General features: G+C 49.5%; 1 protein-coding gene across 1 annotated transcript in view; it reads right to left on the minus strand.

The window, feature by feature from the left end:
* erfl3 (Ets2 repressor factor like 3) overlaps nt 1–7,666 on the minus strand; it is a 40,051-nt gene extending 32,385 nt beyond the window's left edge. The window contains 1 exon segment of the mRNA XM_084667943.1: nt 7,012–7,666. Within this exon segment, the coding sequence (XP_084524069.1) occupies nt 7,012–7,033 (22 nt within the window). The 5' untranslated portion in view covers nt 7,034–7,666.
* Between the last annotated feature and the right edge of the window lie 5,986 nt (nt 7,667–13,652).

Below are 13,652 nucleotides of genomic sequence, written 5' to 3' on the forward strand. Positions count from 1 at the left end.
GGTTAGACATGACTTATCTCTCACCATGGACAGGTCTGCACACGGAAGGGATAAGTGAGGAGAGGAAGAGAAATAGAGAGGGGGGAAACAGAGAGAGAGAGACAGAGACAGAGTGGTTGAAAAGAAGCTTTTACAAACGTGATCTTGCATTCCTTCCATGGGTTGGAGGGAGGAATGGGGGAGGGGACAGGGCAGGGGGGAGACAGAGAGGGGGGGGGGACAGGGCAGTGGGGAGACAGAGAGAGGGGGGGGGGAGGGGACAGGGCAGGGGGAGACAGAGAGAGAGGGGGGGGGGGGGGGTGAGAAATAGAGAAAGTTTAAGGTGGCGCCAGACGGCATTTCAGGTTCTCGGCAGCCAACCACACACACACACACACACTGTGTAGGGGACACACAGTAGTCCTTTGGTGACTTCCCATCCTCTGAAATGTGATTAGTATTTGGCCACCCCTCCCTCCCCTCCTCTCCCTCCACCCCTCCCTCCACCCCTCCCCAGTCCAGCAGACAGGCAGATTCTCAGATAAAAACAGAGAGTGAGTATTGGGCTCCTTGGGCCTGGGTCCTCCAGGGCTGAGAGAGGTTACCCCAGGGTGAGGGAGCCCACCGCCTCCCACAGTTAGGTCAGCCCAAACACTGGCCTGCCTGCCTGCCTGGCTCTACAATGCTGTTCTCTCTATCCCTCTCTCACACACACACACACACACACACAGCCTTCACCCCCTTAACTAAACTTTGGGTTCAGTGCAGATTGGCGGCAGCGGGGCTAAAACAGTGCTGAGCTAAAGAGTTTCCCCCAGGTAAATCATCCCTCCAGCACCACAACACACACCCCACCCACTAATGACCCGCCCCGCCCAAATCCACCCCCCCCCCCCCTTATAACCACCAGTTATCCAGGTTAATCTCATAAGATTAGGGGTATAAATGACAGTGTTGCTAAAACTGGGCCCTGGCCCTTGACAAATACAGAACACTCTCTGGGCTGAGGATTAGGGAACGACAACCACCAGTGTGTGTGTGTGTCTCAGGGGTGAACCAGGGCTGCTCTAGGTTACAGTGGTGGTGTGATCTCCTGGACGGCCCTCCTGATTGGCTGAGCTTGTGTCAGCTGCTTAGGTGGACCAGGTGAGCCGGTCGGAGACGGGGGGGAGTTGAGGACAGGGGCAGGACTCCTCAGAGAGCTTCCAAAATAAATGTCTCAACTGGGATCAGTCGGGGGAAAGAACACAGCTTTGCCGTTACAGGATCTCTGCAGGTGTGTAAGGGGGGCTGGGGGGGGGGAGGTGATCCGAGGGGAGTGTGGATGTGTGTGTGTCGCCAAGATGGGATCGGTTTCGCTGGCGCATTGTGTTTGCGAGGTGCCATGATACGGGCACGCTAAGTCAAACACGCTGTAACTGGGAGACGCTAGTCATGATGATGAACATTCTCTGTCTTACACACACTCCCAAAAGCCCCAACACTCCCCAAAACTGTTCTGTGCCAGACGTGTCTACGGTATTCTGTCACCTCCGCATCTAAATACCCTTTGTTATGTTACCACCTACCCACATCCACCCACACGCACGCAAACACCTGATGCTGCAAGAATGCAGCTTGATCCAGGCAAGCCGCCACACACTGTGGAGCCCTCAGCTGTGCCAGGTCCACACCTGAGAAGATACCCCACACAAACCCCTGTGTGTGTGTGTGTGTGAGATAATTATGTTTACGTGAGTATTGAATGTTTAAATAAGAGAGATAAAGAGACAGAGACATAGACAGAGAGACATCGAGAGAGAGAGGGGGGGGGGGGGAGAGAGAGAGAGACATCGAGAGAGAGAGAGAGAGACATCGAGAGAGAGAGAGACATCGAGAGAGAGAGAGAGAGAGACATCGAGACATCGAGAGAGAGAGAGAGAGAGAGAGAGAGAGAGAGAAAGAGAGAGAGAGAGAGAGAGAGAGAGAGAGAGAGAGAGAGAGAGAGGTTGTGTTTTCCCAGAGTATGTAATGCAAGACAGCCGGCAACTATTAACATTCTAAGCAGGAATGTGGGAGGTCCAAGAATTCCAATAAAAGGCAGCAGTGTGTGTGTGTGTGTGTGTGTGTGTGTGTGTGTGTGTGTGTGTGCGTGGTACACTAACACATGTGCTCTGGAAAAGACACACACCATTATCTTTCAACTGGCATCCATGCAGCCACTGCCAACCTGACTAGCCTGACCACTACGGTCAATTAGGCTTTTAGTGCTCTGGCCCGGAGCTATGGCCATTATTGGGGAGAGAAAAAACGACAAGAGGTCAGTAAAAAGCAATAGAAACCGTATCCAACTGGACCACAGAAGAAAAACTATGGGCCACACACACACACACACACAGCCTAAGGCGAGCACTCATAAGCCCAGAGGTCGTTCACCAGGGCATCTTAACTACATAGCCTCTGACTAGACTAGATAAATCGATCAATCAATCACTTATCGCCGCGATAATCTATATCGCTCTTGCTGGACTGCCAGGCCGTAATGCGGAAGAAATGGACCGTGGTGGTCAACCGTGGTCAAGGGTAACGGTTTGCCTGGGCTGCGGTTTCAAGGGCGGCCGGCGGCATCGCGTAGCGGTGGGGTCCATTAGCGTTGCGTGGTTGAACGCATTGTGATCCTTTGGTCGCATTCCAGACATACATACCGCCGCTTCCACAACCCGGCCTCCGCTAACCGCCAGCGCTGGCACCGCCTCACGCGGAAACACCAACGGGACGGCTGGATGACTCTGCTCCGTCTTTTAAGGAAACGTTAATCTTAAAAGTCAAAGGAAAGGCTCCAAAAGTATAATCTAGCTAATCAGCTGTGTCAAACAACTGTTAGAGCGGGAGATTGTGATTGTTGCCCTAGTCAGCAGTCTAGGGGAGTTCAACAGATAACTATAGGCCTGTTGCTTGTCTTATCATGACCACACACACACACACAAAGAAACAGAAAGTTTACGTCACAAACTCATTAGAGCGTCTCCCTCTGTCTCCTGCCTTGTGCCACATCAAAAGAGAACCAGCTTTCCCAACTGGCTGTGAATCCAAGCTACGAGTAAACCAGCTCCATAACATGGATCGTGACTGACGTGTTCGGGGCGGGGCGGGGGGGGGGGGTGAGAGCTCAGGGTCTTCACACACAGTCAACTAACAAACTCTTTCATACTCTCCCTTTCCCCCCGCTCTCTCTCTCTCCCTCTCCCCCCTCTCTCTCTCCCTCTCCCCCTCTCTCTCTCTCCCTCTCCCCCCTCTTTCTCTCTCTCTCTCCCCCCTCTCCCTCTCCCCTCTCTCTCTCTCTCTCTCTCTCACACACGCGAGGGTGTGCGCACGCCCGCGCCTGCTCTCTTCAACGTGTCAAACGCCGCCACTGAACCCCGCGCTGCTCCGCGCCATTATGAGTACAATGGGAGATCCCTGGCCCTATGGGCCCTCGCACAATCCCCCCCACAGCCAGGCCCACTCCCCTATTGTCCCCGCAACACACACACACACACACACACACACACACAGAGGAAAGCCTACGCACACACAGGCTCACACACACAAGCAAGCCCAAGCACACACACACACACACACAATGGATACTCCAGAGCTGGAGGTCCCACCAGCCACCCCCATACAAAAGACACACACTAGTCCTTATCCCATCAGAGAGGACCAGGCGGAGGACAGAGAGAGGACAGAAATAGAGGGAGCCAGAGAGGGAAAGTGAGGGAAAGGGAGTGATGGAGGCAAAGAGGGAGGTAGAGGGTGACGGGGGAAGATAACGACCAGAGATGTGGGGAGATTGAGAGAGGAAGGGCAGGGAAACTTGCCTACCACATAATTGCACATTATCAAGAGTGAGTGTGTGTGTGTGTGTGTGTGTAGAGCCTGTGTCCATATCACTGGAGGCTAATCAATCATTAGCACAACCTTTGATCTGGACATGGCGGGCTGAGACACAAGCAAGCCTGCTATGGGCCTTGTCAACAGGTCAGTACCAGCTACACTGGGCCTTCGGGCTCATTTCCTTCAATCGCCAGGCCTTCATCTGGGGAACTGTTCTAGAATTAACCTTCTGTTTCTTGTATGGCCTGCTGGGCAGTTATGATCCCAGACTCGAGCCATGCGAAATCGAGAGAAAACAGTGAACTTCCGTACCTTTGCGTACACCTGTCCTCTTTCTGCTCATTCTATAAAAACGCTGAGCTATTCAGACCCCCGCTTGTCTAGCGACGCATGTCGCAACCCTCACCCTCCTCTTCCTCCGGCTGACGCGCGTTCACGAAGAACACGAATCGTTGGAAAGCAGAGATCAGAGGAAGTCTCCGATAATGGAGGAAACACAGAAAATTATACAGGCAGAATAATAATCCTAACAGTGCGCCTCTCAGGAATTAAGTCTTTATGTAACCTATAAATATCACGCATCTACATCCGATTTATGTCCGTTCTCATTCCGTAAATGTGCCCCATCTTGGATTGCCCCACCCTAGAGGTTATCACCTAGGTAACCGGGGGTTAAAGGCAGTCATGGTCTGGTTGAAAGCCCCTAAGCAGGGGCAACGGCAGACATGAGATGAGAGATCACAACCGAGGTCGGGATTAAAGTCTTTCAATAAAGCTACTATTTATAGACTCTCGTCATTAGGTCGGCTTTTCTGTTAGATAATGACCATGTGAATGCGGACCAGTGTTTGTCAACACAGTAAAAACACGGAGAACACACACACGCACATTCAGGTATTCTGCACAGCTTTGGCTACACACACACACACACACTAGTCCAAACACACACCGGCGTCAAGCAGCAAGAGTTTTTCGTAAAAGGGCCACTTGTGGCAGGGTGTGTGTGATGTCACAGACCCCCCCCTCTTCCAAGGATCTGTTGCTCTGGGGAGGGGTGCGCTGGAATGTGGCAGGGGGGACGGGTGGGGGAGGGGTGTAGCCCCGGGGTGAGAAACGTCTGGCGGTCTGTCGGTCTGTCTGCGTGTCAGTCGCTAAGTACTAGCCTGCCGAAGAGCAGCGTTCCTGCTCAAGCAAGGAAAAGAGAAGAGAACGGCTTCAGTCACTGCTACCCCCTTACCTGAGCAACAATATGGTGTTTTAGGGTGTTTGCACAGATATTGTTTTAAAATTTATAGTGCCCCCCCCCCTAATTATTATTATTTTTTTTTTTACTTCCTAGTTTTTGGGGGGAGGGGGGCATTACTTCACAAGTGGTTGGTGTGGACGGGTTGATGTTTAAGTATTTCAGAAACGTGAGTGCGAAGTGTGCACAGCCTCCACCAGCTGACTCCTGACTTTTCAACCAATAGGAAAGACTCCTGACTTTTCAACCAATAGCACACACTCCTGGCTTCCCCTCCCTGACGGAAACATACCTGACGCATCAAAAACCAGCAGCTAACCTACTTCTTTACCAAATCACATAAACACCAGGTGAGGGGTGGTCAAGTAAGGGCATGTTTGCACCCCCCCCCTCTCTCTCTCTCGCTCATATTCATTTAGCAGGCACGTTTTCATCACAGATGCACCAACAAAACCGACAAGTGTCATATTACTCTGCTACCAAACCAGAATAATTGATATTCCTAAATCTCACAGCCTAATATAATGTTTCTATTGTGATTGGAGGGGGGGGGGGGCACACAAACACAACTCTCTGTTACTCACTTCCTCTACCCGTGGTGTACAGTACAACATCCTTGCACCAGATTTGCATTTCTGGTTCCAATTTACCCAGAAAAGTCAGGTGTTGTGCATTGAGTTTAAACCACAATGAACGAGAGGCAGAGCACTGTCTGAGATAGAAAGTCTCACCAGTCGATGGGTTCTCATTCAGAGGCAGCATTTGGACACTGATTGAGTCACTACAAAGTAGATGGAGACATTTACATGTCAATTATGCTGCAAGTGGGTGTGAATCGGCGCCAGGTGTGGGAGCAGTATTGGAAACAAAAGACAAACCTACCATTTACTTTCCAGTTATGCTAAGACAAGTGTTAATGGACAATGTTGGGCTCTCATTGCAAAACGGGGACAGGCATACCAATATAAATATATATGCTGTTAGAAAACGGTTAGGGTAGATGTCAGTATGGAGTCCGTAACATTCCGTGCAGGCCCGTGCTCAGCCTTTTTTTTGAGAACTTCCTGAAGCACGAGACATAGGGAGCACACGTTTTGAAACTTGGGACCGATTTCAGCACAACTCCAGCCTATAACAAAGAGAGGCTGATAGTTTGATGAAATATTTTCATCTGACATAAATGGGGTATTCCTGTGACCCAATAGCACTGATCATGGACCTAGCTATGACGTTCTAAGAACAGAACAAAAAAAAGTTAAGCGCGGTACACTGAACGTTCAAATCAGACCACAGTTCTCACATGTGTGCAACAGGTTTGGAAGTCTAATTCGCAAAATGTATTGGGCAGTGATTACTATTTTCAATGGTCAATGCGTAAGTGTGTAGTTACACGAGATGCCCAAGGTACAGCTCCATCCACCCCAGCCATGACGTTGCTTTGGCCACTACAGGCGTCCAAAACACGCGGACCCGTAATCAAAGTAAAGACATGTTGCTACACCGTTGGATTTCATCAAATCTAAATATTTTTGGTTTATATTTTAAAACAGCTATAGGTCGCTAATTTGAATATGTTAGCAAGCTACGGTTAAAGCATAGCCAACTTAACTCATTCCGACAACAGGTCACATCCCGTCTGTGACAGAAAACCTACACCTAAACCTAGCTAGCCTAGTTAACTTTTGACTGACTAATTAGTAAACATTGGGCCACAGCGAGCAAGCTGATTAACAAGCATTCTGGACGCTAGTTAACTTTACCTCAACCGCAATAGTTTGACAACATGTCAGACTTGTTCTGCTTGCGTGCTGGCGAGAACTTTCACTTCTCAGCTAAATAATTGACGTTAGCTAACGTTAACCGGAGAATATTTTATAATAAACAGCGGCCAACTACTTATCGGCCTGTAGTTTGCTACTTTTGCACAAACTTACCATTGTCTCCGGGAGTTTTCATTTTGATTGTTGCTTATTGTCTATCCAGCCAGATAAACTTCTCAAGTCGATTGTTGAAAGGAAGAAAAGTCTGATATTTCAGCCTTTCCCAGGCTTTGCTTTGGAATGGAAACAACGAGGGTGGAAATTCGGTAGCGAAAAACTTTCCGTTGTTATACCATTCAGGGGTCCTCCGTTTTCTTGTGATCCGAAACTAAAACAACCCGTTTCCAAATTCAACCAACCGGGGATCGAGCACAATTTCCCGAACCCCACCGTTCGCTGAGCTTGCCGATTGTTGCTCGTCCCGCGGCAACGTCGAACCGTTCAGCTCGAGTTGCAGGGGAACACCGTCAACCGTCCCGACTCAAGCCGAAAAACCTCCCCCTCTGCCTCTCTTTCCTTGTTTACAAATAAGTACTTTCACGAACTGTCCCGCTGTTGTTTACTCCGTCTCAATAGCATCTTCCTTGTTTTTGGACATCTCGTCACCAAAAGAAGCTTGATTTGCGGTAAACGCTGTGTCGACCTCTCTTTACAGACTTTTTTTTCTATTCCTCCACTCTCACTCACTCTCCGCACTCTGTGGCTACTCTCCTCCCCCAGTTCGTCTCCTCTAGCTAGGGTGTCGTGTTTCGCTCTCTTCTGCACGGGGCCGCCCACACGGACGGTAGAAGGGGGGGCTAAAGGGCGGGTCACGCCTACTCACCACGAGCCGGGGCCCGCGTCACTGCAGCAAGCGGCGTTGCCTAGGAGACCGCCACAGACACACTGCCGTAGTGACATCATATCCGCGTCCTACGATTATCTAAAAGCGCGAGAGGTAGTGAGAATGGTATTGTCATCTCCTTTTACGTCAATCACAAGGATTTTTCTTAGTATCTTTCTCAATTAATGGCAATTAGATGACTACCCACGTCCTCTTAGATAAGTTAGTTGAAACTAAGGTTGGCTGGTGTGAGGAATAACAATTTATTCATTTACGCTTTTATCCAAAGTGACGCACAGCAGGACTACAGGGGAGATTTGAACCTGCAACCTTTTGATCTGTTGTCAAATCCTCTACCGCTGAGCTATACCCAACCCCAGGCATCAGTTTGTTGATGAAAATATGTCCAAATCGGAATATGCCGTTACTATTTTGCTGCTTCCATGAACCGTGAAGCTTCTTTCGTTTCCTCTGAGCCCAACAACTGGTGTGTTTTGCTTTCTCACACACGTCCACTCTCTCATGCGCGTGCACTTAGTCATAGGGGACAAACCTCAATCAGCCAACTCCAGGAGCGACTGTCCTAGAAATGTGATTATTATTATATTACTTTATCAGATGCCTGGACTCTTAGAAGCCAAAGGTGGTGCCAACTGAGTAATTACATATAAATCCTTGTGTCCTGTCAGTTAGCGTGTGTGTGTGTGTGTGTGTGTGTGTGAGGCACCGATGCAGAGCTATGGACAACATGTGAGTGTGTCGTCAGACTTGGCAGATGAACTGTGTCTCCTCTTCTGGCTTCTTTTTACAACCACACCTGCCCATATGGCAAGGGGCATTCATTCACAGGTCAACAGGGAGGAAGTGTGTGTGTGTGCGCGTGTTCTTTGCATTATAAGTAGGTGTCTGCATACTTGTGTGTTTGTGTGCCATTTGCACCAAGGCCCAGCCATGTCAACAGGATAACAGAGTGTTGAAAAACAAAGTAAACAGTCTCCCCAGACACTGGTGTGCGTCCCTGCGGTGTGATTTACTAACAGGATCTCTCTCCTCTTCACTGACCATTCTTCTGTTGCCTCAGGAAACACTCTCTGCTGGCCCAGATAAGCATCGGGGTGCCAGGAGAGAGAGAGAGAGAAGGGAGAGAGAGCTTCTGTCTGGGAGGCGGAATCCTCCGATCCAGGAAACGTAAAGCGCCGTTCCGTCCTGGTTTCCCCTCGGCAAGAAAAGCAGAACCGTGGTCCGGCCGCCCTGGTTTTTCCCACGCCTGGAACGATATTCCTGTGTGAAAGTGGAACATTGAGGATGGTCCCGCCGTCGTCTGCTGTCTCTCTCTCCCTCTCCCTCTCCCTATCTCTCTTTATGTCACTCTCTCCATCTATCTTTCTCTCGCCCCCCACCCCGTCCTTTCTATGCAACTCTTTGTACGTCTCCTCTAAGATTTTCGACATGACACCTTTGACCGGCCAATATACTTTTATTTCAAATATATCTTTATCATTTTTTTCATGTTTTTGTCTCTCTTACTTACTCTGTCAGTCTCCGTCATATTCTTCTGTTTCCACTCCTCAGCCATCCACCTCTTCCCCTCTCTATCTCCACACTCTTTCAATTGAAGAGCTCTTCAACATCCCCCAAGCTCTTCACAAAGGAAGTATGGTTGGAGAGAGGAGAGGGAGTGGGAGAGAGGAAGCAAGCGATAGAGACCTTCACATAGATGGAAGGTGAAGTTGGGGAAAAGGGAACAGGATGATGGATGTTGAGGAAGTGATGAAACAATGACATTAAATCGAGATTACAAGTTGGGTTCCTTCTCTTTTTTGCATATCATTGTGTATCAGTGTGTGTGTGTGTGTGTTCTTTCTTTTCTGTGACCCCCAACACCCTCTCTCAAAAGGTGCTCTAGTGTTACCCAAGTGGCCGTGAAGATTCAGAAAAATCGACAGCAAAGAACATTCTGAACACTGATAAACATAGTTCTTCCCTCACACCCTCCCGCATCCCTCCTCCTCCCTCTCTCCGTCTGTCCCTCTCCTGTTCATCCACCTCTCTCCTTTTCTCTTGATCTCACTCCCGTGCCCCCCCCCCTCTCTCTTTCTCTCTCTCTCTCTCTCTCTCTCTGTCTCTCTGTCTCTCTCTCTCTCTCTCTCTCTCTCTCTCTCTCTCTCTCTCTCTCTCTCACTCTGCCACCCTCTGTTGCCATCCTCCCTGCTTTTCTACGCCTCCTTCTCCTCCGAGCATTCTATTATTTACTGCCTCTCACTTGCCTACCACTTGCTCCCTTTGTCTCTCTCTCCCTCATTGTTTTTTCAGCCACACAATGCTCTCAAGGATGGGTGCAGAAGTACTTCAATGACATTAAGAACTTTATTAAATTCGGTCTGTCTCAAGTCTGATTTGACAACAAACCTAAACTTTTATTCAATGTATGTCATCATTACAATATTCACAAAAAGATTTTGTCAGGTGCAATGTCATGAAATGTGAACATATGCAAGACAATACTCACCGCCTGCACGGCCCAGCCAGGCTCTGTGGTGGCTCTAGCATCATGTGGGTGATGTTAACTGGCTGGCTGGAACTGGTCTAGCGGAGGTGTTTAACAGGAAAAGTAACTTGTAACTTCAAGAACATCTTTTTGCCTTGCTTCAGGTTTGTCGAGCGGTCTCACTATCTCTCCCTCTTTTTCCCGCCCCTCTCTTTTTATCATCTTCTGTTCTCTGTCTTTGTGTGCCGCGCCCCATCCCTAATCGGAGTGACAGACAGACGCTCTGGAGAGAAAGACGGAGAGAAAGAAAAGAGAAGGAGAGATTTGTGGCAGCAGGGGGGGGTGGGGGGTGGATGGAGCGCTCTCATGCACCCCAGCCCCCCCCGGACACCCCCTTCTCGACCAGGCCTGCATCCTCCCCATCCCACCGACACATCCCATCTCTTCCACTCCCCCTATCCCCCTTTCCCCCTCAATTCCCCCCCCCCCCAACCTACCACAACCCCTCGACCATAAACATTGCTCTGTGAACCACAGAGGTCAGAGACGATCCCACGTTTTCCCGCACCTACCGCGTCACCAGGCCTGATGAGAGATCAAGAGCTCGTAGATCAGACCTCATGAGATCCTACCACCACGCTCCTTGTCCTGTGACTAGCATACACAGACCCTTACAACAAAAATACAATGACATAGTACACAGTTAACATAACATGATCTGAGACGAAATTATAAACATCATATTATTGGATTTACACTCCTCGGCCATCCAATCTCCCGACAGTGCCAACGCTCAGCGACCTCTTCTATACCTTGATTACATTTAGTCATTTAGCGGAAGTTCTTATCCAGAGCGACTTACAGGGCAGGGACATTCCCCAAGGACACAACGTCTTTTGTCACTGCCAGGAATCGAACCGGCAACCTTCTGATTAATAGTCCGATTCCCAAACCACTCAGCCACCTGACCCTGGATTAGTCGAATCGGTCATGTCAGCAGCCTCTGGTATTCTGGTCCGCTAGGTCCGGGTTCCCTGTAAGGCCTACCCAGCCTTTGCAGGTTTCCCCGAGTCCAGATTGAGACACAGTGGTCCTCCAGTTGATCCTAATGCATCCCAGCTTCCCCTGTTCTCTCCCAGTACCACACAGATGGCTCCCGTCAGTGTAATTACCATGGACAATGGGTGTGGTATCTCACTCGCCAGGCATACACACACACACCTGAAGACACACACACGTACACACACACACCTCCAGACGTGAGCACCTATCCCCAAAACACACATACACAAAGAGAATTAAACAACCAGCGGAAACCCAGGATGGAATAAGTAGAATGCCTGGGTTTGGGAGATACAAGACAGAGAGGTACGGTACACACAAGGTGTTTGATGACGTGAAACATGCTTGTACACTCTCACACAGACTCACAGACACACACAGCTGAGTGTGTCAACCTTGATTTCTTTAGTCACGAACATTAACCGTGATAAAGCTTACAATGTCAAGCGCTGAACGGTTGCCAACACTTGGAGTTCTTTTACTGTACTTTCCAATCATTCATTTGCGCAAAAAAAAAAACAAGGTTTGGTTTCTGATGAAAAACGTAAAATGGCGAGGATTGGGTGGACTTAACAGACCACAGGAGAAGTGAGACTAAAAGAATGAAAGAGTTTGACAGTTGAAAGGAAAACTAGCTACTGGAGTGTGTTAGGGTGGCAGTTGATGGCCCAGTAGGAAAAAAAGGAAAATAAATTGCGTAAGGAGAAAAAAAAGAGAGAGAGAGAGGCAAAGCACACAGAGAGAGAGAGTGAAGAGTGGGAGAGAAGGAGAGATTCAATGGGCTCTTTGTCATCAAAGAAGTTGTTTATTTTCAAGTCTGCCGCTCCAACCGTCCGAAATCACATTCACTCCATCTCTCTCGCTCCTTCTCCATCACTGTCTCCATCATTCTTTCTTTCCCTTACCCTCTCCCTTATATTATTTGATCTGGAGTCAGTTTTGGAACACCCAAATCATCTTGAACCAATTTGTCTCCTAAGTCAGTCAGTCTGTGTGTTTGTGCGTCAGTCAACATTCTCCAGAATTCCCCCTGCAGTTCCACAGGGCCCGTGGGCACGATGCTACACAGCAACTCTCTGTACGTCCCCTCTCTCTGTTTCTATCTCTGTCCCTATCTCTCTCTCTCCTTCTCTCCCTCCCTCCCTCCCTCTCCCAGCTGGTATTCGCACATGAGTAATGGGATTACCACAGCGAATGGGGGAGGAGGGGAAAAGAGGGAAAGAAGGGCAGAGTGACAGCGGGCAGAGGACAAGTGAGATGGAGGAAGAGGGGGGTCAGAGTGTGCCAAGGGATGGAGAGTGGGGAGGGGGGTGAAATTAAGGAGTTTAAATCTGAAGAATGGCATGAATGTGGGACGTTTTAATGATTGTACGTCTGGAATGTTGTTGCAGGGTCTTACATGGGGATGTCCAGAGAATGCACACACACACCCTGTTTACTCAGACTTTTAAACGTTCTTTTTAAAATAAAGGCTCCAAATTTACACCTGCGTTCTTCTTCCAGAGCAAGGTCAACTCATTGAAAGTGAGTTCCTATTTTCATCACCAGAGAGCCATCCTTTTTGATCTTTTCTTGGATTGCCATGGCAATGAGGGTGCTGATTGAGAGCAAAAGCGAAGTTTTCTGCCTGCAAAGTATGGAACAAGTTTGAGGCTTGGCCCAAAGTAGAAGGAGGTGCATGGTGTTTGTTGCAAAGATAGGCAATGTGAGAACCACAGAGAATGTGTGTTATATTAAACCAATGTCTGGCAGTGTGTCAAGGGTGTCATATATACAGAGGGGGGGGGGATCAGAGAGGGGGGAGGGGGAAAACGAAGGAGAGAATATATGTTGAGTTAGGACGTGACGACGTCATCGCGTGACACAAAGACCGAAAGAGAAGGACGATAAGACGGATAAAGTTTGTTCACGGGGAAGTTTGGAGTGCGTGAGTTGTGGAGAGAGACGGGGGAGAGAGAGAACGTGACAGAGGGTGTAAAGGAGAGCGAGGGAGGAAGGCAGAGGGAGAGAGAGAGGTATGCTTGGCCCTGTGACAGTTGCTATATTGAGCACAGTGTGTGTGTTGACAGTGTCTCCTGTATCTCACTGAGGAACAAGCTCTTCCTATTGGCACAGCTCAGAGCTTCCCCTTCCCTCCCTCCCTCCCTCCCTCCCTCCCTCCCTCCCTCCCTCCCTCCCTCCCTCCCTCCCTCCCTCCCTCCCTCCCTCCCTCCCTCCCTCCCTCCCTCCCTCCCTCCCTCCCTCCCTCCCTCCCTCCCTCCCTCCCTCCCTCCCTCCCTCCCTCCCTCTTCACCCCCGTCGAACCCCTCTGACCGAACAGATCTTTCCCTCCTTCAACGCACATTCTCCTCTCTTCCCCCCCCCCCCCCCATTCCCCTCTTT

Source organism: Hypomesus nipponensis, chromosome 2 (assembly GCF_054491055.1).
Source record: "Hypomesus nipponensis isolate SF chromosome 2, ASM5449105v1, whole genome shotgun sequence".
Taxonomy (NCBI): domain Eukaryota; kingdom Metazoa; phylum Chordata; class Actinopteri; order Osmeriformes; family Osmeridae; genus Hypomesus; species Hypomesus nipponensis.